At 56.3% G+C, this 25,030-nt stretch overlaps 1 protein-coding gene across 1 annotated transcript; it reads left to right on the forward strand.

Annotated features, from left to right (window-relative positions):
- Nucleotides 1–286: 286 nt before the first annotated feature.
- On the forward strand, nt 287–24,377 carry nwd1 (NACHT and WD repeat domain containing 1). The gene is made up of 19 exons (XM_072388830.1): nt 287–392; nt 1,086–1,171; nt 3,770–3,886; nt 4,188–4,542; nt 4,613–5,903; nt 6,638–6,841; nt 8,189–8,342; nt 9,649–9,766; nt 11,158–11,322; nt 11,406–11,603; nt 12,045–12,167; nt 13,284–13,477; nt 17,180–17,437; nt 17,701–17,791; nt 19,769–19,917; nt 20,067–20,340; nt 21,566–22,119; nt 23,401–23,506; nt 24,067–24,377. The coding sequence occupies exons 1-19, from the start codon at nt 287–289 to the stop codon at nt 24,375–24,377; spliced, it is 4,854 nt and encodes a 1,617-aa protein (XP_072244931.1).
- The last annotated feature ends 653 nt before the right edge of the window (nt 24,378–25,030 follow it).

A 25,030-nucleotide genomic window follows, 5' to 3' on the forward strand; every position in this document is an offset into this window, starting at 1 on the left:
CAGGTACACCTGCAGCTCCTCTGGGAGGGCAGGTTGTCGTGGAGGAAACTCTCTGAGGCACCAACAGGCTGGAAGCAGCCGAGGGAGGACAGATCAGACAGCAGCGGCAGCAGCAGAAGAAGAAGAAGAAGACAGTGGTTTCAGGTGGAAGGTGATGGCGGAGCGTCCAGCAGCAGCAGAAGAAGAAGAAGAAGAAGACAGTGGTTTCAGGTGGAAGGTGATGGCGGAGCGTCCAGCAGCAGCAGAAGAAGAAGAAGAAGAAGACAGTGGTTTCAGGTGGAAGGTGATGGCGGAGCGTCCAGCAGCAGCAGCAGGAGACATCCTGACGGTGCGGACGGATGGAGCTCAGAGGACCAACATGATCCGGCTGTTCCTCAGCTCCACCTTTACAGGTGAGTTTAACTCATCCGTGTTTCCTGATGTTCAGATCTGAGGAGATGCTCAGAGTTCATCTCAAAGCTTCACGGAGACACGTGTCCCAAAGTTTCTGCCTCAGAAATAAGAGATTATACCTTATGTCTCATGTTTTTATCCTGATGAAAAGCTTTATTCCATCAGTTCAGTTCTCTGCACATCTTCTGTGGAAAGTTTGAGCTTAATGGCATCAACAGAATATGCTTTAAATCTATCATTTAATTAGAGTCAATGTGTGTTTATTCAATAAAAATACTTTTTTTATCAGCTGGTCTTAAATTAGTTTGATCATTTATTTCCATGTTAAATTAAATTAAATGCAACTGCCTCCATTTTATAGGTGCAGGTGAAATAATGTCCTGATAGGAGAGAATCTAAAAATAATATTTTTTAATGTTGTTTTTATATTCAGCTCATTTTGTAGAAAATACATTTTAAACTTGATACATTTTAAACTCTAAAAAGAATTGAAAAAGTTGAAATACAGCAAATTGAAAACGTTTCATTAACTTTGAGCTAAGATTTGAATGAAGTTCAGGAAGAATTAACAGTAAAAGGAACAGTAAACCCTTCTATAATATCCTTGAACTGCAGCTGCATGTCAGCTGTTTTCTGAACGCCGCCACAGACTCTTCCTGGTGAAACTGACCCGTTCTCTGCTCTGTGCTCAGATATGAGCAGCGAGAGGAAAGCTCTGCTGGAGAAAGCTTACCCAGAAGTCCTGTCCTTCTGCCGCAGTCTGGGGCTGCACTTTGAGGTCAGTTTTAACTGCTTTTCTTCTTAAAGAACATGTTGCCTGCAGTAAATTCAATAAGAAGATCACTAAAAGTCAGAGGAGACTAAAGAAATACAGTTTCCATGAAAAGTTTTATTGGACTCTTGTTCATCATTAAATGTTATTATTTAGAGATATGAGTCAGAAATGGGTTTGCCTAGTTGTTAAGATAATAATTCACCACCAGGGGGCACCATTACTTCTACTTCTGATTATAAAGTCTTGAGATGTTAGTCAAAGATTATGGCCATTTTTATGTTATTGTTTCCCAACAGCTGTTCCAAATATCTCCTTGATGACTCATTTTGGTGGTTATTATGAATGCTGTCTCTGTATTAAATACCTGCTCTGCGGTTACTGATGACCAATCTAACACCTTCGCCCCATTTTTTACTGACAAAGTGGCAGCTATAAGCAAACCGTTCACCGAACCTGGTACCACAAACTCTGCAGGCAGAAGTCCTACTGCATCATTCACCCCTCTGACTCAGAGCAGTGTGTCTAAACTCCTCACATGTAGCCGTCCTACTACATGCCCGCTGGACCCCGTTCCTACTAATCTTCTCCAGTCCATTGCTCCTACTGTAACTGCAGCAGCATGTGATTAATGCTTCACTGACATCGGGCACATTTCCACATTCAAGCAAGCTCAGGTTACACCGCTGCTCAAGAAACCTTCCCTCCCTCCAACTCATGGAGAATTATCGGCCGGTCTCTCTCCTCCCGTTTCTGTCTAAAACCATTGAAAAGGTCTTTAAGCAGGTCACCGATTTCCTCTCACAGAACAACCTCCTTGACCCAAACCAATCTGGGTTTAAAAGTGGACACTCCACCGAAACGGCTCTGTTGGCTGTGACAGAAGCCTTAAAAGAAGCCAGAGCGACAGCTAAGTCCTCTGTACTTATCCTTTTGTCCATACTCTCTAGCATCACAGGGAGAGCACACTCCTGGTTTGAATCATACCTCACTGGTCGGTCCTTCAAAGTATCCTGGCTTGGTCACACTTCTGCAGCGCACCACCTCGCCACAGGGGTCCCCCAAGGCTCAGTACTGGGACCTCTTCTCTTTGCCATATAGACCAACTCACTGGGACAGATCTTCCAATCACTTGGCTTCTCATACCAATGTTATGCTGATGATACCCAGCTCTATCTGTCATTCCCACCTGACGACCTCACGCTCTCAGCTGAACCTCAGACTGTCTCTCTGACATATCAACATGGATGAAAGCCCATCACCTCCAACTTAACCTCCCAAAAACTGAACTGCTGGTCTTCCCAGCCAAACCAACCAAACACCACAGCATCTGCATCCAAACTGAATCCCTATTTCTGGCTCCATCAAAGGTTGCTAGAAACTTGGGTGTCCTGACTGATGACCAACTAACCTTCAAAGATCCCGTTACCTCGGTTACTCGTTCTTTGCATTACTAAACATAAGAAAGATCAGACCATACCTGACCCAACATGCCCCCCAGCTCCTGCTGCAGGCCATGGTCATCTCCCACCTTGACTCCTGCAACGCTCTCCTAACTGGTTTCCTAACTGCTCTCCTAACTGCTCTCCTAACTGGTCTCCTAACTGGTTTCCTAACTGGTTTCCTAACTGGTCTCCTAACTGGTCTCCTAACTGGTTTCCTAACTGGTTTCCTAACTGCTCTCCTAACTGGTCTCCTAACTGGTTTCCTAACTGCTCTCCTAACTGCTCTCCTAACTGGTTTCCTAACTGGTCTCCTAACTGGTCTCCTAACTGGTCTCCTAACTGGTCTCCTAACTGGTTTCCTAACTGCTTTCCTAACTGGTCTCCTAACTGGTTTCCTAACTGGTCTCCTAACTGCTCTCCTAACTGGTCTCCTAACTGGTTTCCTAACTGGTCTCCTAACTGCTCTCCTAACTGGTTTCCTAACTGGTCTCCTAACTGGTTTCCTAACTGCTCTCCTAACTGGTCTCCTAACTGGTCTCCAGCCTGTGAAACCTCTGCAGATGGTCCAGAACGCGGCGGTGCGTCTGGTCTTGGATCAGCCTAAAAGAACACGCCCCCCCTCTGTTCATTGAGCTCCTCTGGCTGCCCTTAGCATCAGATCCAAGTCCCTGATGTTAGCTACAAAGAGCTTAATGGAACGGCTCCATCTACTTGAATGCTCTTGCAAAGGCTTCTGTCCCAACTGGGTCCCTCCGTTGGTCCCAGGATTGTCGTCTAGCAGCTCCTACACCACGCCTAAGACAATCCAAACTCTGTTCATGTGTCGTCCCACGATGGTGGAATGACCTACCGAGCGCTACCAGAACAGGGGCGTCCCTGTCTATCTTCAAGAAGCTCCTGAAAACCCAGCTCTTCAGAGAGCATCTCCTATCCCAGCACTTACCTTGTACTTCCCTCCCCCCTCTATCTCTGCCCTTTATCTTTCTGCACTTCCTTCTATGCCTGCACCCTATCTCTGCTCTGTCCCCTCTGACAGAGTCGGACTCCTGGGTTCCTTCTATGTAGCTTATTGTTAGCTTTTTATAAAGCTGTTATATCTTCATTTGTAAGTCGCTTTGGATAAAAGCGTCTGATAAATACAGAAACACTTCCTGTCCAGGTGGTGGATCTGCGTTGGGGGATTCGAAGCGTCCCGTTTGGGGACCACGAGGCCTGTGAGATCTCCCTGCTTGAGCTCCAACAGTGCAAGAGGATTTCAGCTGGTCCAGCTTTCATTGTGAGTGTTCCTACTAATAACTAATTAATTAATGAACCTGTATGTGTCTGCTCTGCTGCTCTGTGGGAGGTAGGTAACTGCTGTAAAGAAAGTCCTGTTCCTCAGCAGGTAAATCCAGCCTCAGAGGAATTATTTATTGACATTTTCAGTCTTTTGGCCCACTTTTTTTCCCATTAATTTCAGTTTTATTTATAAAGCACCAAATCCCAACACATTTCAAAAGATACAGCCCAATTCAAACAAGACTTACCAATACCCATCATTCTTCTTCTCTTCACTTAACTTCTTGTGGGTTCCAAAGGCCCTGCTGGGGTACAGGTACGGCCACCGAGCTCTTCCTCGTCTCATTCCAGAAAAACAGTTTGAGGTTCTTCTGTCCAAACTCTCCAAAAACCCAGAAGGTGTCAAGCAGCTGCAGCAATGGTACTTAAAGGACACCAATGCTGTCCCGCCGACCTACGTCCTGCAGCCAATCCCAACTCACTTCCCCCACTACTGCGACCTTCGACCTGAGAGTAGGCAGCAGCATGACAACAACGTGCTCTCGTGGCGTTTCACAGAGGGTCGCCTGCTGCAGCTGCTCCGCTCTGCAGCTGCAGCTGCTGAGGTCGCCGGTGACATCACAGCTGAGCAGAAACAACACTTCTACACATCAGGTGAGAGCGAACTCCCTCGCAGTTCATCCTCTCACAGCGTTAACCTTCAGTGTCTTTCCCTGGTCCGCAGGCACAGAGCAGGAGTTCCAGCAGGGTTTGTGGGGGGAAGGCTGCGAATCCTCCGCTCTGCTCTTCATCAGAGAGACCCCTCGGCAGAAGATGAAGGACAGACCCAAACGTATCGCCAAGTTTACGGACCTGACCGCCGCCGAGCTGCTGGACGCTGAAGCTCAGGAGCTCCTCACCAGGCTGAAGGCACGGCTGTACGCCTCATCGCAGAAGATCCTCAACCTGCACAGTGTGGAGCTCAGCAAAGGAAACGTCGAGCCGAAGCGCAAAGAGCACGCTCAGTACCTGGACAGCATCTGCCAGCAGTTTGTCTCGCAGGTGAAGGCTCGGATTGGAGCAGCCGTGGATTCACTGGAGGCAGGGAGACGGAGAAAGCTCTGGGGAAGCACTGAGGAAGAGCAGGACGTGGCAGATTGGGTGGTTGAAGAGGGGAGGCAGCACGCCATGAGCGCTGAGGGTGTCCACGGCAGAGAGGGGCTTCTGGGTAAGATCTGCCTCACAATGTGGGAGTCCACCAACGTCCGTCACAGCCCGCTGGTGGTGCACGGCGCTGCCGGGATGGGGAAGACCACTCTGCTGTGCAAAGTTGCACAGGAGATGCAAGGTGTCCTGGATGCCAGGGCGGCAGTGGTGATCAGGCTGCTGGCGGCTCGCCATCCTAAGAGGCCTGACCTCGACCACGTGCTCCGCGGTGTCTGCCTGCAGGTGTGCCTGACCTGTGGTCTGGCTCCGCCCTCGCAGCTGAGGGCCGGCGCTCACCTGGAGCTGCTGCGGGTCTTCAGGAACATCCTGGAGGAGGTTTCTCGGCTCGGGAACACTCTGCTCATCGTCCTGGACTCTCTGGAGCAGCTCGCAGACCGGCATCACGCTCACAGCCTGCGTTGGCTGCCCGCCGACGTCCCGCCCAATGTGCACCTGCTCGTCTCCATGGACACCAACAGCGAGGCATTCGCCAGCATGCGACTGAAGATCGCCACTCTGAACGGTTTCTTTGAGGTGGAGCGTTTGTCTCCTGATGAAGGCGAACGCATCACTGAGTCGTATCTGCGAGCGTCTCAGCGAACGTTGACCGGCGAGCAGAAAGGCGCCGTGCTGCAGAGCTTCCAACTGACCGGCTGTCCGCTCCACCTCAAACTGATTCTGTCTGCAGCCAAACGCTGGAGGTCCTTCACCCCACGGACCGAGCTGGGAGCCAGCACGCAGGAAGTGATGTCACAGCTCCTGCTGAGGCTGGAGGAGAAGCATGGGAAGGAGCTGGTGGGCGGGGCTTTGGGGTACATTGCTTTGGCAAGGTGAGATGACATCAATAACGTCACCTGATCAGTTTAATTTAAGCTTTGTTTTGAATAACTAATTGATGAACTTTAGTCTTTAACCTTTGAATTTGGGCTCAACATTTAGATTTTTGTGTACATGTGAGGTTGAGTGGTGACTCTAAACTGTCTCTAGCAGTGAGTGTGTGTGGTCGTTTGTCTCTGAGTGGCCCTGTGATGGACTGGCGACCTGTCCAGGCGACCTGTCCAGGCGACCTGTCCAGGCGACCTGTCCAGGCGACCTGTCCAGGCGACCTGTCCAGGCGACCTGTCCAGGCGACCTGTCCAGGCGACCTGTCCAGGCGACCTGTCCAGGCGACCTGTCCAGGCGACCTGTCCAGGCGACCTGTCCAGGCGACCTGTCCAGGCGACCTGTCCAGGCGACCTGTCCAGGCGACCTGTCCAGGTGACCTGTCCAGGCGACCTGTCCAGGCGACCTGTCCAGGCGACCTGTCCAGGCGACCTGTCCAGGCGACCTGTCCAGGTGACCTGTCCAGGCGACCTGTCCAGGTGACCTGTCCAGGTGACCTGTCCAGGCGACCTGTCCAGGCGACCTGTCCAGGCGACCTGTCCAGGCGACCTGTCCAGGTGACCCCTGCCTCTCGCCCAATGATGGCTGGGATAGACTCCAGCCCCTACAGTTGGATTAAAGCGGGTATAGAAGATGGAAGTTTGTGTCTCTATGCTTAAAAACTGCAGTGATGTCTCCACAGGGAGGGTCTTCTGGAGGCAGAGCTGCGTGATGTCATGTCCCTGGATGATGATGTCATCAGAGAGGTGTACACACACTCCCTCCCTCCGACCCCCTCACTGATCCGGCTGCCCCCCCTCCTCTGGGCCAGGCTCAGGTGGGACCTCGAGGACCAGCTGGAGGAACGCTGGACTGGCGGAGTTGCCACCATTGCCTTCAAGAGCCGGTAAAAGATCAGATAATTGATCGTTTGTAAAGTTTTTAAAAACGAACACAGTCCCAGAGTTTAGGAGCCAGAACCTGAAGGTTTAGGCCCCTTTAGTTGTGATTCTGGAACGAGGTCCAACCAGAAGACCCTGATTAGAGGTATTTGCGGATATGATAGAATTTTCCAGGTATTTCCAGGTATTCCCAGATATGATATAATATCCTACATATTCCCGGGGGGGTCCAGAGACGGGGGGCAGAGCGGCTGAAGGCTCTGGGCCCCATGGTGGACAGACGGCCAGGAGGGACAATGAGGCTGATAGGAGGAGGTCAGAGAGGAATGGGGGAGAAAGCTTATGGAGCAGAATGTTAAAGACAAAGCGAAATTTGACGGGAAGCCAGTGAAGCTGTTGGAGAACGGATGTAAAGTGAATGATGGGTGGAATCCTGGTGATGATGGAGTTCTGGACCAACTGGAGCTTATGGGTGGAGTTGTGGGGGAGACCAAAGAGCAGGGAGTTGCAATAATCCAGGCGGGATGTAACCAGAGTGTGTGGTAGCAGAGTAAAGGATGGACGGGATGGTAATAGGCTGACCGGGTATCGTTATTGATGTGGGTATGAAGTGAGAGAATGACACCCAGACTCTTAACCTGTAGGGAGGGGGAAACAGAGGAGTTATCGGGGAAACTCGGAGTGTTAGTAAGAATGGTTTAGGAACCAATGAGGAGAACCTCTGTTTGATCACTGTTCAGTTTCAGAAAATTAGAAGGGAACAGGGTTTTGATTTGTTATCAGCAGGTGGAGGTGGGTTTGGTAGAAAGGTAGAGCTGGGTGTCATCTGCGTAACAATGGAAGTGGATCTTAAATCAGTGGAAAATCTGACCAAGGGGGAGAAGATAGAAGATGAACAGGATAGGGCCGAATACAGAGCCTTGGGAACACCAGAGGAGAAGGGAGATGGTTGTGATGTGAAGGTTTTCAACTGGATGAACTCCAGCGTTCCAGAGAGATAAGATTTAAACCAGTCCTGGGGTGGGGGGTCGAGGAGGATGAGGATGGATAATAACCAGCTGCCATCAGGAGGTCGTTACTGTTTCTGTGGGCAGAATCCGGACTGGAACTGTTCGTAAAGGGTATTGTTATGAAGTGCCTGTGATATAATATCCCACATACACCCAGATTTAACAGAATATTCCAGGTATTCTCTCCATTTTCATCTTATGGATGTCCACCACAGTCCTCCAGGTTTGTTTTCTGTTAGAACTTCTTCTTCTACTGAATTACAGCCACTAACAGCGCAGCCTACAGCGCCCCCTCTGGTGACACCGGTTTATTCAGTAATGTTCAGATGCTTCTTTCTTTAGGCGTCTGTTTGAGGCAGTCACAGCTCGCTATCTGACATCAGAGCGACGGGGGCGGAGTCACAGGATCCTGGCAGAGTACTTCCTGGGCCGGTGGTCGGGGAAACTGAAGCCGGCGGCTCTGCCAGGTCTGTCGCTGCTGCTGTCCGACAGAAAGGTACAAACGACTCTTAAACAGCGACCATGAATCTTACCTGCACTGACAGAGGCTGTGACATCACGTTTCTAACCAGGGTTATGATACCAGAACAGATTAATTCATGTTATAACTCCCAGATCAGCGGCAGCAGCTGGCCACAGAGCTTCAGCCCATCATCAGCATCACTGCCTCTAAAACCTTTACTTTCCACGACTCCCTACTCTAAAATCCCAGTTCCCACAGCAGCTCTTCTTCTGCCGCTTTAGTTGTTTTTCCTCTCACTGTATCAAAGTAAAATGAACATGAAGAGATTAATTGTAAATCAATTACCTGGTTATTAGTTGAAGGTTAACAGTAAAATACACGGGACAGCTTTGAAAATCTTAAAGAAAAGGTTAGAATGAGTCACTGATTTTCATGTGAGAAATACCACCTTAAAACAGCCTTTTATGTAGGTTTTATGACCGCCTTAAACCAAACGACTGACTTCATGGGAGCGCCCCACAACTCTCTGAAATCCCTGAGGATTTACTTAGTTTTCTTGGTGAAACTGTTGGAGTGACACCAGGAAACTGACCTCCTTCTGTAGGATCTGGGCCCGGCTGAACCTGAACAGTTTGAATGTAGGAGGAGGGTTTGGGTTGGACTGAGAACTCAGCCGGGTGCCAGAGTTAAGGACGGTGCTGGCGTCTCAGTCTGACTCGCAGTTAAAGCTGAACTGAAGTCAGCAAACAGTGACCTGAAGGTTCGATTCCCAAGGTCAGCGGTTCGATTCCCACTTTCCCTGCTCAAATATTGGTGAACTGACAGCTGGAGGTCCTCCTCCTTTCCACGGCCCAGGTGCCCTTGAGCAAGGCAAAGGCGCTCCAGGCGCGCTGTGATTGGCTGCCCACCGCTCCAGTGTAGACGCCATCTGTCTCCATGAGCGTGTGACCCTGTGCACGTGAGATGTGCACGTGAGATTAATCCAGCTTCAGTTCAGTTCAGGTTACTTACAGGCGTGCACCTTAAGGCACCTTAAAGGTTCAGTCCAGCTGAGTCCGGTTCATTGTGGTCTCAAGTGTTCTGGTGGTTGTTTCTGATCCAAGGTCCAGATCCGACTCTCAGGAACAAACCATGAACAGAACATCGTGTAAAAGCCAGTAAGATGGAAACGCCGCAGGAACTGAGCTTCATTTACTGATCTGATAAATGCAGCGGTTAAAATATTTATCTTTAATTCTGAAAAATGTGAAAATCAAACCAGAAACTCACATTTTGTCTTTCAGTAGAAACAAATAAAAACCTTTGAGCTGACATTCTGATTGGCCTTGTGCTGTCAAAGGTCCCGCCCCAGCCGCTGTGGTTTGCCCCGGGATTGGCCAACGTCAGGAAGCTCCAGGAGCTGCCCTATCAGCTGCTGCACGCCGGCCTGTGGGAGGAGCTCCAGCAGGAGGTCGTAGGTGAGATAAGGAAGTTTAAACCAGAACCAGGTCAAGTATTTCGTTCTGTACATGAAACCCAGCTGGGCTTTAGCCCCCGTTTGGCCCACTTTAACCCCTGTGTGGCCCACTTTAACCACTGTGTGGCCCACTTTAACCCCTGTCTGGCCCACTTTAACCCCAGTGTGGCCCACTTTAACCCCAGTGTGGCCCACTTTAACCCCCGTCTGGCCCACTTTAACCCCCGTCTGGCCCACTTTAACCCCTGTGTGGCCCACTTTAACCCCTGTGTGGCCCACTTTAACCCCAGTGTGGCCCACTTTAACCCCAGTGTGGCCCACTTTAACCCCTGTGAGGTCCACTTTAACCCCCGTGTGGCCCACTTTAACCCCTGTGTGGCCCACTTTAACCACCATTTGGCCCACTTTAACCCCTGTGTGGCCCACTTTAACCCCTGTCTGGCCCACTTTAACCCCTGTCTGGCCCACTTTAACCCCTGTGTGGCCCACTTTAACCACCATTTGGCCCACTTTAACCACCATTTGGCCCACTTTAACCCCCGTGTGGCCCACTTTAACCCCAGTGTGGCCCACTTTAACCCCTGTGTGGCCCACTTTAACCACCATTTGGCCCACTTTAACCCCAGTGTGGCCCACTTTAACCCCTGTGTGGCCCACTTTAACCCCTGTGTGGCCCACTTTAACCCCAGTGTGGCCCACTTTAACCCCTGTCTGACCCACTTTAACCCCTGTGTGGCCCACTTTAACCCCAGTGTGGCCCACTTTAACCCCAGTGTGGCCCACTTTAACCCCTGTGTGGCCCACTTTAACCCCTGTGTGGCCCACTTTAACCACCATTTGGCCCACTTTAACCCCCGTGTGGCCCACTTTAACCCCAGTGTGGCCCACTTTAACCCCTGTGTGGCCCACTTTAACCACCATTTGGCCCACTTTAACCCCAGTGTGGCCCACTTTAACCCCTGTGTGGCCCACTTTAACCCCTGTCTGACCCACTTTAACCCCAGTGTGGCCCACTTTAACCCCAGTGTGGCCCACTTTAACCCCTGTGTGGCCCACTTTAACCACCATTTGGCCCACTTTAACCCCAGTGTGGCCCACTTTAACCCCTGTGTGGCCCACTTTAACCCCTGTGTGGCCCACTTTAACCCCTGTCTGACCCACTTTAACCCCTGTGTGGCCCACTTTAACCCCTGTGTGGCCCACTTTAACCCCAGTGTGGCCCACTTTAACCCCAGTGTGGCCCACTTTAACCTCAGTGTGGCCCACTTTAACCCCTGTCTGGCCCACTTTAACCCCTGTCTGGCCCACTTTAACCCCTGTCTGACCCACTTTAACCCCTGTGAGGTCCAATGGACCCAGCGTCTCCAGTCTCTCTGTGTTTGCTCTGTTCAGGCAGCGCTGACTGGCTGTTCTGTAAGATCCGGGTCTGTGGGGTTTCCAGTGTGATCGACGACCTGGACCAGTGCTCCCAGTACATGGACTGCCCTGAAATGGGACTGGTCCGAGACACTCTGGTCCTTATTAAGCCCAGCCTGGATTTCCTGGATGGTCACAAGGGTGGGTGCGGTTCAGGTTCTGTTATTTTCCAGCCTGTTTGGGTCAGAACTCCGTGGGCAGCTGCTGTTTGTCTGTGATTCCAGATGTTTCCCTGTTTTACTCCGAGCTGCTGGCCCGACTCTCCTCCCTGCGCCCCGCCTTCCCCGCTGTGATTGGCCGACTGTGCAGCCAGTGTGACGAGTGGTTCCGGACGTGTCCAGAAGCGGTTCTCATCCCAAAGAGCAGCTTCCTGCAGCAGCCGGGGGGGGCGCTGCAGCACACGCTGAGCGCTCTGCACGGAGGTCCGAGTCACACGACACACAGAAAACACCAAACGGACTCAGGCAGAACCGAGCAAGTCTGTGAAAAAGCTTCCAGTCTGAGGAGGTTCTGATGGAGAAAAACGGCCCAAACTCCATCGTCTCTTTCTTCCTGCAGCAGTTGTTTTCTGATGGTTTTTGTGTCTCTTTGCTCCTACAAAGTCAGATTTTATAAAGTATCTAAGAAAACAATCAGAGAAGCTTCTGTCTGATCCGATCCCTGAGCTGAGGGGAGAAAACTCACTTTAAACAGGAAGAAACCTGCAACAAACTGATTTCTTTCCACTCTGTTCATCTGCTGTTTTTACATCTGATCCAACATTCGTGTAAATTTATCTCCAAAAAACACATTTAAGTTTATTCCACATATGATGAGAGGTTTCTGACCTGAGAAGAAAGCTCACAGACGGACTGTGTTTCCAGATGTGGTCTGCGTGGAGGTCAGCGCGGCGCTGAGGCTGCTGGTGGCGGGTTCAGACGGCGGCGTGGTGGCGGTCTGGAGCCTCGTGGACAGGCAGCTGGTGCACGCTCTGCAGGGTCACACAGGTCAGTCTGATGGGCTGTTGAAGCCACATGTGAAGGGTTAATGTGCAAAGATGGAGGAGGAAACGGCAGGTAACAGACCCAGAGAAGAGGCTGGGATCCGCCGGGCTTCTTTAAGGTTCTGGTTCCTGTTCAAGGCTCCCAGCTCAGCTGATGCTGTTGGTTCTGACTCCAGCAGAGAGGGTTTTATCCTCAGTTTTACTTTCACTGAGGTCTAAAAAAGATCCGGCGCCACAGAGGAACCAGCAGCAAACTTTAAACATGGCGCCAGGACGTGGCGTGCAGCAGAGGCGGAGAGAGACGAGCAGCTGATACGACTTCATGCGTGACATCATCACCACGTCACATACTGCAGCAGGTGGCATCAGAAAGAAAAAGATTAGAACTGAACCCTCTGGTTTTTAAGGTGGATTTATTGTCCTTGTGTGATATTTCTGCAGTTTCACTGATTCACAGCAAACTGAAGAGAATTCTAGTGGAATAGAGTGAAATAAGAACAGAAAATGTTTTAAATGCACTGATCCGATGTTTGGATCAGGTATAATGGGCCGATCCATACCGGCTTTATTTTTAATTTCCCTCTGTCCAGCATTCATTCAAGGGCCTTCTGCGCCCTCTAGTGGTGAAAACATGTACTTTTTAAAGTTTTTACCAACAGTTTCTGTTGTTTTATTTCTGAATTTCAGCTCCTTTATCTTTTAATATTTTGTTTTAAATTGGATTTTGAACAGAACCAGTTACACTTGTTATATTTTTATGGTTAAGATTGTTTGCACAATTATTAAATAAATAAGTAATTCAGTATATTTATATCTGTTTGTTTTTAAAAAATAGGAAAGAAACTTTTAAGTCTGATGTTGCACAAAAGAATGATCCCAGACTTTTCCACAGAATGAAATTCACCGTTTGTTAACATAACTCCGCGCTGTTTTTCTGGATCGGCAGGACTAATCACTAGAAACATCAGATTGTATCGGGAGGTAAAAAAGTCTGGATCGGGACATCTCTAGTTTTAAAGGAGTCCTGGGTCCAAACTGCTGCATCAGAACATTTTACTGATCAGACACACGTTAGAAAACCTCCTGAAATCCTAACTTTGTGTCTAACTTCGTCCTGCAGCTGCCGTCCTGTCGGTCAAGCTGATCGATAACTCCGCCCACTGCCTCTCATTGGCTGCTGACAGCTCTCTGAGGAGGTGGAGCCTAAAGAGCGGCCGACAGCTGCTCTGCATCCAGGAGGCGGTGCCCGGCACTGCTTCATCTGTTCACCTCCACCTGTCGGAGCAGCTGCTGTTTGTGTACACCAGGACACAGGTGCGCTGTGGGCGGAGCCACGTCCTTCATGCTTCCTTTTCCAAAGTCAGAAAAGTTGTTTGTGTTCCGTCTCTTTGTTGTTGTTTTATTTCATTTTGAAGTTGTTTTGCATTTTCATGTCAGATTTCTGTCATTCTTTTGTGTCTGTTTGTGGACCAGGGGCCTCCTGGCCCCTCAGGCCCCTCCTGGCCCCTGGTCCTGGCCCCTCCTGGCCCCTCAGGCCCCTGGTCCTGGGCCTCCTGGCCCCTCAGGCCCCTCCTGGCCCCTGGTCCTGGCCCCTCCTGGCCCCTCAGGCCCCTGGTCCTGGGCCTCCTGGCCCCTGGTCCTGACCCTCCTGGCCCCTCCTGGCCCCTCCTGGCCCCTCAGGCCCCTGGTCCTGCCCCTCTCAGGCCCCTCCTGGCCCCTCAGGCCCCTGGTCCTGCCCCTCCTGGCCCCTCCTGGCCCCTCCTGGCCCCTCCTGGCCCCTCCTGGGCCTCCTGGCCCCTCAGGCCCCTAAGGCCCCTGGTCCTGCCCCTCAGGCCCCTGGTCCTGGGCCTCCTGGCCCCTCCTGGCCCCTCAGGCCCCTCCTGGCCCCTCCTGGCCCCTCAGGCCCCTGGTCCTGGGCCTCCTGGCCCCTCCTGGCCCCTCAGGCCCCTGGTCCTGGCCCCTCAGGCCCCTGGTCCTGGGCCTCCTGGCCCCTCCTGGCCCCTCCTGGCCCCTCAGGCCCCTGGTCCTGGGCCTCCTGGCCCCTCCTGGCCCCTCAGGCCCCTCCTGGCCCCACAGGCCCCTGGTCCTGCCCCTCCTGGCCCCTCAGGCCCCTGGTCCTGGCCCCTCAGGCCCCTGGTCCTGGGCCTCCTGGCCCCTCCTGGCCCCTCAGGCCCCTCCTGGCCCCTCCTGGCCCCTCAGGCCCCTGGTCCTGGGCCTCCTGGCCCCTCCTGGCCCCTCAGGCCCCTCCTGGCCCCACAGGCCCCTGGTCCTGCCCCTCCTGGCCCCTCAGGCCCCTCCTGGCCCCACAGGCCCCTGGTCCTGCCCCTCCTGGCCCCTCAGGCCCCTGGCCCCTCAGGCCCCTCCTGGCCCCTCAGGCCCCTGGTCCTGCCCCTCCTGGCCCCTCCTGGCCCCTCAGACCCCTGGTCCTGGCCCCTCCTGGCCCCTCAGGCCCCTCAGGCCCCTCCTGGCCCCTCAGGCCCCTGGTCCTGGGCCTCCTGGCCCCTCCTGGCCCCTCAGGCCCCTGGTCCTGCCCCTCAGGCCCCTCCTGGCCCCTCAGGCCCCTGGTCCTGGGCCTCCTGGCCCCTCAGGCCCCTCCAGGCCCCACAGGCCCCTGGTCCTGCCCCTCCTGGCCCCTCCTTGCCCCTCAGGCCCCTGGTCCTGGGCCTCCTGGCCCCTCAGGCCCCTGGTCCTGGCCCCTCAGGCCCCTCAGGACCCTGGTCCTGGCCCCTCAGGCCCCTCCTGGCCCCTCAGGCCCCTTGTCCTGGGCCTCCTGGCCCCTCCTGGCCCCTCAGGCCCCTGGTCCTGCCCCTCAGGCCCCTCCTGGCCCCTCAGGCCCCTTGTCCTGGGCCTCCTGGCCCCTCCTGCCCCTCCTGGCCCCTCAGGCCCCTGGTCCTGGCCCCTCAGGCCCCTGGTCCTGCCCCTCCTGGCCCCTCAGGCCCCTGGTCCTGCCCCTCCTGGCCCCTCCTGGCCCCTCCTGGCCCCTCAGGCCCCTTGTCCTGGGCCTCCTGGCCCCTCCTGCCCCTCCTGGCCCCTCAGGCCCCTGGTCCTGGCCCCTCAGGCCCCTCCTGGCCCCTCAGGCCCCTGGTCCTGCCCCTCCTGGCCCCTCCTGGCCCCTCAGGCCCCTGGTCCTGCCCCTCCTGGCCCCTCCTGGCCCCTCAGGCCCCTGGTCCTGACCCTCCTGGCCCCTCCTGGCCCCTCAGGCCCCTCCTGGCCCCTCCTGGCCCCTCAGGCCCCTGGTCCTGCCCCTCCTGGCCCCTCCTGGCCCCTCAGGCCCCTGGTCCTGACCCTCCTGGCCCCTCCTGGCCCCTCAGGCCCCTCCTGGCCCCTCCTGGCCCCTCCTGGCCCCTGGTCCTGACCCTCCTGGCCCCTCCTGGCCCCTCAGGCCCCTGGTCCTGCCCCTCTCAGGCCCCTCTCAGGCCCCTCCTGGCCCCACAGGCCCCTGGTCCTGGGCCTCCTGGCCCCTCAGGCCCCTGGTCCTGCCCCTCCTGGCCCCTCAGGCCCCTCCAGGCCCCACAGGCCCCTGGTCCTGGGCCTCCTGGCCCCTCAGGCCCCTGGTCCTGCCCCTCCTGGCCCCTCAGGCCCCTCCTGCCCCTCTCAGGCCCCTAGTCCTGGGTCTCCTGGCCCCTCAGGCCCCTCCTGGCCCCTCCTGCCCCTCTCAGGCCCCTGGTCCTGGGCCTCCTGGCCCCTCAGGCCCCTGGTCCTGGCCCCTCCTGGCCCCTCCTGCCCCTCTCAGGCCCCTAGTCCTGGGCCTCCTGGCCCCTCCTGGCCCCTCAGGCCCCTGGTCCTGGGCCTCCTGGCCCCTCCTGGCCCCTCAGGCCCCTCCTGGCCCCTCAGGCCCCTGGTCCTGGCCCCTCCTGGCCCCTCCTGGGCCTCCTGGCCCCTCCTGCCCCCCTCAGGCCCCTGGTCCTGGGCCTCCTGGCCCCTCCTGCCCCTCTCAGGCCCCTGGTCCTGGGCCTCCTGGCCCCTCAGGCCCCTGGTCCTGGGCCTCCTGGCCCCTCCTGCCCCTCTCAGGCCCCTGGTCCTGGGCCTCCTGGCCCCTCAGGCCCCTGGTCCTGGGCCTCCTGGCCCCTCCTGCCCCTCTCAGGCCCCTGGTCCTGGGCCTCCTGGCCCCTCAGGCCCCTGGTCCTGGGCCTCCTGGCCCCTCCTGCCCCTCTCAGGCCCCTGGTCCTGGGCCTCCTGGCCCCTCAGGCCCCTGGTCCTGCCCCTCAGGCCCCTGGTCCTGGGCCTCCTGGCCCCTCCTGGCCCCTCCTGGCCCCTCAGGCCCCTGGTCCTGCCCCTCAGGCCCCTGGTCCTGGCCCCTCAGGCCCCTCAGGCCCCTGGTCCTGGCCCCTCCTGGCCCCTCCTGCCCCTCTCAGGCCCCTAGTCCTGGGTCTCCTGGCCCCTCAGGCCCCTCCTGCCCCTCCTGGCCCCTCCTGGCCCCTGGTCCTGGCCCCTCCTGGCCCCTCAGGCCCCTCAGGCCCCTCCTGGCCCCTCCTGGCCCCTCAGGCCCCTCCTGGCCCCTCCTGGCCCCTCAGGCCCCTGGTCCTGGGCCTCCTGGCCCCTCCTGCCCCTCTCAGGCCCCTGGTCCTGGGCCTCCTGGCCCCTCAGGCCCCTGGTCCTGGGCCTCCTGGCCCCTCCTGCCCCTCTCAGGCCCCTGGTCCTGGGCCTCCTGGCCCCTCAGGCCCCTGGTCCTGCCCCTCAGGCCCCTGGTCCTGGGCCTCCTGGCCCCTCCTGGCCCCTCCTGGCCCCTCAGGCCCCTGGTCCTGCCCCTCAGGCCCCTGGTCCTGGCCCCTCAGGCCCCTCAGGCCCCTGGTCCTGGCCCCTCCTGGCCCCTCCTGCCCCTCTCAGGCCCCTAGTCCTGGGTCTCCTGGCCCCTCAGGCCCCTCCTGCCCCTCCTGGCCCCTCCTGGCCCCTGGTCCTGGCCCCTCCTGGCCCCTCAGGCCCCTCAGGCCCCTCCTGGCCCCTCCTGGCCCCTCAGGCCCCTGGTCCTGGCCCCTCAGGCCCCTGGTCCTGACCCTAGCTGTCATGTCATTGCAGGTGAAGGTGTGGCGGTCGGACGGGGCGGAGCTCCCCCTCAGCAGCACTGAGCAGGCCTCACAGGTTCTGGGGGTTCTGGGAGACTCTGTGGTGTGTCTGTTCGACTTGGATCGGGTCAGAATTTCTAATCCAGACGGAACCCAAACTGTGGCGACTCAGCTGGGGGGCTCGGCGGGGAGCGTGACTCCGCTGGACTCGGTGGCGCTGCCCAAACGGGGGAAGGTGCTCGTGGTGTCCGAGGAAGGTTTTCTGTACCAGGTGTGTTCGGCGCCGTCTCCCAGCTGACCAATCAGAGCAAAGTATTCACACATTTCAGGATAAAATGAACAGAAATTTAATCTAACATCAGATAAAAGCTTTAATAATTCACTGTCCGACTCTGAAAAGCTGAGTTAGTTTGTGACTGATTGATCTCCTGATTGATCTCCTGATTGATCTCCTGATTGATCTCCTGATTGATCTCCTGATTGATCTCCTGATTGATCTCCTGATTGATCTCCTGATTGATCTCCTGAGAGCAGATCTGCAGGACAGGGCAACACTCAGCGGCTGAGTTTCCTCTGCGGCCGTCTTTTCTCTCGGTGACTGAAGATGAACGAACGCTGCTGACAGGTAAAAGCAGCCGGCTGCTCTGAGACCGACCCAGACTGACCCAGACTGACCCAGACTGACCCAGACCGACCCAGACCGACCCAGACCGACCCAGACCGACCCAGACTGACCCAGACTCACCCAGACCGACCCAGACCGACCCAGACTGACCCAGACTGACCCAGACTCACCCAGCCTGACCCAGACCGACCCAGCCTGACCCAGACCGACCCAGACCGACCCAGAGTCTGACCCAGACTGACCCAGACTGACCCAGATTGACACAGCCTGACCCAGACCGACCCAGACTGACCCAGAGTCTGACCCAGACTGACCCAGACTGACCCAGACTCACCCAGCCTGACCCAGACCGACCCAGACTGACCCAGAGTCTGACCCAGACTGACCCAGACTCACCCAGCCTGACCCAGACCGACCCAGACTGACCCAGACTGACCCAGACTGACCCAGACTCACCCAGACCAACCCAGACCGACCCAGACTGACCCAGACTCACCCAGACCGACCCAGACCGACCCAGACCGACCCAGACCGACCCAGACCGACCCAGACTCACCCAGACCGACCCAGACCGACCCAGACTGACCCAGACCGACCCAGACCGACCCAGACCGACCCAGACTGACCCAGACTCACCCAGACCGACCCAGACTGACCCAGACCGACCCAGACCGACCCAGACCGACCCAGACCGACCCAGACTGACCCAGAGTCTGACCCAGACTGACCCAGACCGACCCAGACTGACCCAGACTGACCCAGACCGACCCAGACCGACCCAGACTGACCCAGACTCACCCAGAGTCTGACCCAGACTGACCCAGAGTCTGACCCAGACTGACCCAGACCGACCCAGCCTGACCCAGACTGACCCAGACCGACCCAGACCGACCCAGACCGACCCAGACTGACCCAGACCGACCCAGACTGACCCAGACTGACCCAGACCGACCCAGACTCACCCAGAGTCTGACCCAGACTGACCCAGACCGACCCAGACTGACCCAGACTGACCCAGACTCACCCAGAGTCTGACCCAGACTGACCCAGACCGACCCAGACCGACCCAGACCGACCCAGACTGACCCAGACTGACCCAGACTCACCCAGAGTCTGACCCAGACCAACCCAGACTGACCCAGACCGACCCAGACTGACCCAGAGTCTGACCCAGACTGACCCAGACCGACCCAGTCTGACCCAGACTGACCCAGACCGACCCAGCCTGACCCAGACTGACCCAGACCGACCCAGACCGACCCAGACCGACCCAGACTCACCCAGACTCACCCAGAGTCTGACCCAGACTGACCCAGACCGACCCAGCCTGACCCAGACCAACCCAGACCGACCCAGCCTGACCCAGACTGACCCAGACCGACCCAGACCGACCCAGCCTGACCCAGACCGACCCAGACTGACCCAGAGTCTGACCCAGACTGACCCAGACCGACCCAGCCTGACCCAGACTGACCCAGACCGACCCAGACCGACCCAGACTCACCCAGACTCACCCAGAGTCTGACCCAGACTGACCCAGACCGACCCAGCCTGACCCAGACCGACCCAGACCGACCCAGACTGACCCAGACTGACCCAGACCGACCCAGCCTGACCCAGACTGACCCAGACCGACCCAGACCGACCCAGACTGACCCAGACCGACCCAGACTGACCCAGAGTCTGACCCAGACTGACCCAGACCGACCCAGAGTCTGACCCAGACTGACCCAGACCGACCCAGACTGACCCAGAGACTGACCCAGACTGACCCAGACCGACCCAGCCTGACCCAGACTCACCCAGAGTCTGACCCAGACTGACCCAGACCGACCCAGACTGACCCAGACCGACCCAGACTGACCCAGACTGACCCAGAGTCTGACCCAGACTGACCCAGCCTGACCCAGTCTGACCCAGAGTCTGACCCAGACCGACCCAGAGCCTGAGCCTCACTTCCTGTCTCTGTCCACGCAGGCTGTGAACGCACTCTGAGCCTCTTCAACATTAACAGCGACTCCGTGGACCGATTCCTCGACCTGCAGCACGACGACAGCGTTTTGTCCGCCTGCGTCTCCTCAGACCGCCGCCATCTCGCCTCCGGAGCAGCTGACCAGCTGATCCGAGTGAGCAGCTTAACCACGAGGCCAGCCTCCAGCTAACATTCCTGTTAACATGGGTTTAAACGTGGAAAAGAACCAGCTCGCTGCAGCTTTCAGAGTAAACTGCTGCTAATAACACGACCTCTGACCTCACAGTGGCGTTTTCTCCGCAGATCTGGTCGGTGACCACCGGAGCGCTGCTGGACACACTCTGTGGTTCAGACGCTGCCGTCACTTCTGTGCTTTTCTACGACGGATTCGTGGTTTCTGCCTCGTCGGCTGCAGCCTGCATCCGGCTCTGGAGTTTGAAATATGACACCCGCCACAAACCCCCCGCCCACATCCCCGCAGGCTCCGCCCACGTTGCCGTCACCAAAGATGGTGATCAGGTTTTCTACGTCCGCCATCGGAGCCAGAGGGAGGTCATCAGCTGGAACAGCGTCACAGGTCAGGAGGATGATTTTATCACTTTGGACTGTGGTTCTGCTGTTTTAAAACATAACTCTGATGCCTCCACACTGGCTCCCCCTGCTAACTGCACCTGAACCCTCTGCTGCCCCCTGCTAACTGCACCTGAACCCTCTGCTGCCCCCTGCTAACTGCACCTGAACCCTCTGCTGCCCCCTGCTAACTGCACCTGAACCCTCTGCTGCCCCCTGCTAACTGCACCTGAACCCTCTGCTGCCCCCTGCTGCCCTCTGCTGCCCCCTGCTACCCTCTGCTGCCCCCTGCTAACTGCACCTGAACCCTCTGCTGCCCTCTGCTGCCCCCTGCTAACTGCACCTGAACCCTCTGCTGCCCCCTGCTACCCTCTGCTGCCCCCTGCTGCCCCCTGCTACCCTCTGCTGCCCTCTGCTGCCCCCTGCTAACTGCACCTGAACCCTCTGCTGCCCTCTGCTGCCCTCTGCTGCCCCCTGCTGCCCTCTGCTGCCCCCTGCTGCCCCCTGCTGCCCTCTGCTGCCCCCTGCTGTCCCCTGCTGCCCCCTGCTACCCCCTGCTGCCCCCTGCTGCCCTCTGCTGCCCCCTGCTGCCCCCTGCTGCCCTCTGCTGCCCCCTGCTGCCCTCTGCTGCCCCCTGCTGCCCCCTGCTGCCCTCTGCTGCCCCCTGCTGCCCCCTGCTACCCCCTGCTGCCCCCTGCTGCCCCCTGCTGCCCTCTGCTGCCCCCTGCTACCCTCTGCTGCCCCCTGCTGCCCCCTGCTGCCCTCTGCTGCCCCCTGCTGCCCCCTGCTGCCCCCTGCTAACTGCACCTGAACCCTCTGCTGCCCTCTGCTAACTGCACCTGAACCCTCTGCTGCCCCCTGCTGCCCCCTGCTGCCCTCTGCTGCCCCCTGCTAACTGCACCTGAACCCTCTGCTGCCCTCTGCTAACTGCACCTGAACCCTCTGCTACCCTCTGCTACCCTCTGCTGCCCCCTGCTACCCTCTGCTACCCTCTGCTGCCCCCTGCTGCCCCCTGCTGCCCCCTGCTAACTGCACCTGAACCCTCTGCTGCCCTCTGCTAACTGCACCTGAACCCTCTGCTACCCTCTGCTACCCTCTGCTGCCCCCTGCTACCCTCTGCTACCCTCTGCTGCCCCCTGCTGCCCCCTGCTGTCCTCTGCTGCCCCCTGCTGCCCTCTGCTGCCCCCTGCTGCCCTCTGCTGCCCCCTGCTGCCCCCTGCTGCCCCCTGCAGGTTCCCTATCGGACCGTTTGCCCGTGTCCACGGAGGTTTGCTGTCTGGAGTTAGCTCAGAGCAAACGTCTGCTCCTCTGCGGTCTGACCAGCGGCACCGTCCTCATCTACCCACTAAACCTTCCCCAGGAGACACTCTGCATCCCCCCTCCGGAGAGCCTGTCCGGGGTGCTCTGCCTGGCCGTCAGCTCCCAGGAGAAACAGGTGGCGGTGGCTTACATGGACTCGGTGTGTCTGTTTGAGATAACCACCAGAGACAGCTTCCCCACGGTGGAGGGGCCCCTGCAGAGGCTCTCCCTGTCGCTGCTGCACGCCCCGCTGTCCGCCATGGCCCTGCTGCCCGACCGCAGGCTGCTGTACGGGACGGGCTGCGGGGAGGTGAAGCTCCACGCCTTCAGCGGCGGCGGCGGCGCCGACCTGCAGCCTCATCGCAGCAGAGTGACCTGTGTGACGGCCAGTAACTGGGGCACACACGCCCTGGTGGGCTCCGAGGACGCCGTGCAGAGGCTCTGGGCCCTGAACCCGCCGGCCCTGGAGCACACGATGGAGTTCAAGGTCAGAGCAGATCTCAGAGCTCAGTCCTCCGAGGACAGATGGATTCAATATGTTTCTGTTTCTGTATTTATCAGAAGCTTTTATCCAAAGCGACTTACAAATGAAGATATAACAGCTATATAAAAAGCTAACAATAAGCTACATAGAAGGAACCCAGGAGTCGGACTCTGTCAGAGGGGACAGAGTAGAGATAGGGTGCAGGCATAGAAGGAAGTGCAGAAAGATAAAGTGCAGAGATAGAGGGGGTAGGGAAGTACAAGGTAAGTGCTGGGATAGGAGATGCTCTCTGAAGAGCTGGGTTTTCAGGAGCTTCTTGAAGATAGACAGGGACGCCCCTGTTCTGGTAGCGCTCGGTAGGTCATTCCACCATCGTGGGACGACACATGAACAGAGTTTGGATTGTCTTAGGCGTGGTGTAGGAGCTGCTAGACGACAATCCTGGGACCAACGGAGGGACCCAGTTGGGACAGAAGCCTTTGCAAGAGCATTCAAGTAGATGGAGCCGTTCCATTAAGCTCTTTGTAGCTAACATCAGGGACTTGAACCTGATGCTGGCGGCTAAGGGCAGCCAGAGGAGCTCAATGAACAGAGGGGGGGCGGGTTCTTTTAGGCTGATCCAAGACCAGACGCACCGCCGCGTTCTGGACCATCTGCAGAGGTTTCACAGGCTGGAGACCAGTTAGGAGACCAGTTAGGAGACCAGTTAGGAGACCAGTTAGGAGACCAGTTAGGAAACCAGTTAGGAGACCAGTTAGGAAACCAGTTAGGAGAGCAGTTAGGAGAGCAGTTAGGAGAGCAGTTAGGAGACCAGTTAGGAAACCAGTTAGGAGACCAGTTAGGAGACCAGTTAGGAAACCAGTTAGGAAACCAGTTAGGAAACCAGTTAGGAAACCAGTTAGGAGACCAGTTAGGAAACCAGTTAGGAAACCAGTTAGGAAACCAGTTAGGAAACCAGTTAGGAGACCAGTTAGGAAACCAGTTAGGAGAGCGTTGCAGTAGTGAAGGTGGGAGATGACCATGGCCTGCAGCAGGAGCTGGGGGGCATGTTGGGTCAGGTATGGTCTGATCTTTCTTATGTTTAGTAATGCAAAGAACGAGTAACCGAGGTAACGGGATCTTTGAAGGTCAGTTGGTCATCAGTCAGGACACCCAAGTTTCTAGCAACCTTTGATGGAGCCAGAGATATGTGTGTGTATCCTGTTACTATTGTGATGTCATCTGCCGGTGAAGCGGCTCACGGCCGTCAGTAGGTCTAATTTCCTGCTTTTCTGTCACGATCAGGGTTTCTTCTTCGAGGGCGTCCTCTCTGCTGCGTTCTCCGAAAGCGACCGCTTCGTCTTCACCGGATCTCTGGACAGAACCATCAAAGTGTGGGATGTGGCCTCAGGTGAGTGTTCAGGTGTGCTCAACGTGGTTCATCCGGCCAGGCGTGTGGATCCGGACCACCTGACTGGCCCTGAAGTCTGTCCTGCAGCAGGAAGCTGGTGGACTGAGACCGACGCTGAACTGCAGTAGAAGAAGAGATGAGCGATCTTCCTCCTCCAGGCGCCACAGCCGAGTTAAACCAAAGCACAAATGAGTTTTTCACTCTTTCTGAGACAGAGTTTGACTTTGGCTAAAAGTCTGAACCGAGAGAAGTTTGTCCTGATAACTGAGCTGAACCCAAGGAAACCATCTCCTTCTCACTAAGATTCACAATGTTTTAATGTCAGTTGACCATCCAGTAAAGGCTGTTTAACTTTTTATTTGATCATCATCTGAAACAATGGAGGGAAACCTTCTCTCTGCTAAAAATGGACCAGTTTTTGACCGTGACCCTGAGGATCTCCACAGTCAGGAGCGCTGTAGAGCAGTACTTTATATCCTCAGACTGACAGTAAAAGCTTTGTAATGTTTCAGTCTGCCAGCAGCTCTAACACTCAGCTCTGACACGTTTCCTCCCACCAGGACAGCTGCTGTACGTTCAGTACGTCTACTCCCCCGTCGTCCGGATGGTGACCTTCAGGAACGGCTTCGTGGCGTTGTCTCAGCAGGGTTCTGTCATCAGGGAGGCGTTCCGCTGCCCGGACCAGATCAGCCCAGACTACAACCCACTAAAGAACATCAAGGCCCAGTACCGGGTCACCTCCAGAGACAAAGACCAGAACAGCCAGCAGAACTCTGCGTCTGACCTGAAGGACTTCAACCCGGCCCAGTTCAACCTGAGCCTCCCGAACATGTTTGGAGACAAACCGTCCTCCACCTGCACCATTCTGTAGGACACCAGGGTCCAACCCCAGGCTCCCAGACCTCCAGCAGCCGCTTCCAAGACATGAGGAAAAATGTAGTTTTACTGAAAAGTTTAGGAGTTGATATGTATGCACCTGCTGCCCTGTAAACCTACTGCACATGCTCAGTAAACTGCTGTTTATCTTGTTTTTAACATCTGTTTTAGATGATTAAACAGTGGCTGCTCGTCAGAGGTGTTCACATTCATTACCCGAGTACCAGAACAGACACCAGAGTTTAAACAGTATCAACTTAAGCTTTTTACTCAACTGGAAGTATAAAAGTACCAGCTTCAAAACTCATGCCTAACCTGCCACTGTTCCTGCTGTTCCTGCTGCTCTCATGCCTAACCTGCCACTGTTCCTGCTGCTCTCATGCCTAACCTGCCACTGTTCCTGCTGGTCTCATGCCTAACCTGCCACTGTTCCTGCTGTTCCTGCTGGTCTCATGCCTAACCTGCCACTGTTCCTGCTGTTCCTGCTGGTCTCATGCCTAACCTGCCACTGTTCCTGCTGGTCTCATGCCTAACCTGCCACTGCTCCTGCTGCTCTCATGCCAAACAGAGGCAGTAAAGCCCAGCATCTCCTCTCACACATCAAGCCCACATTGTGGAATCAGCTGACGACCAACAGCAGTTAGAGTG

Source organism: Leuresthes tenuis, unplaced genomic scaffold (assembly GCF_036924035.1).
Source record: "Leuresthes tenuis unplaced genomic scaffold, fLeuTen1.0.hap1 SCAF_7, whole genome shotgun sequence".
Classification (NCBI taxonomy): Eukaryota; Metazoa; Chordata; class Actinopteri; order Atheriniformes; family Atherinopsidae; genus Leuresthes; species Leuresthes tenuis.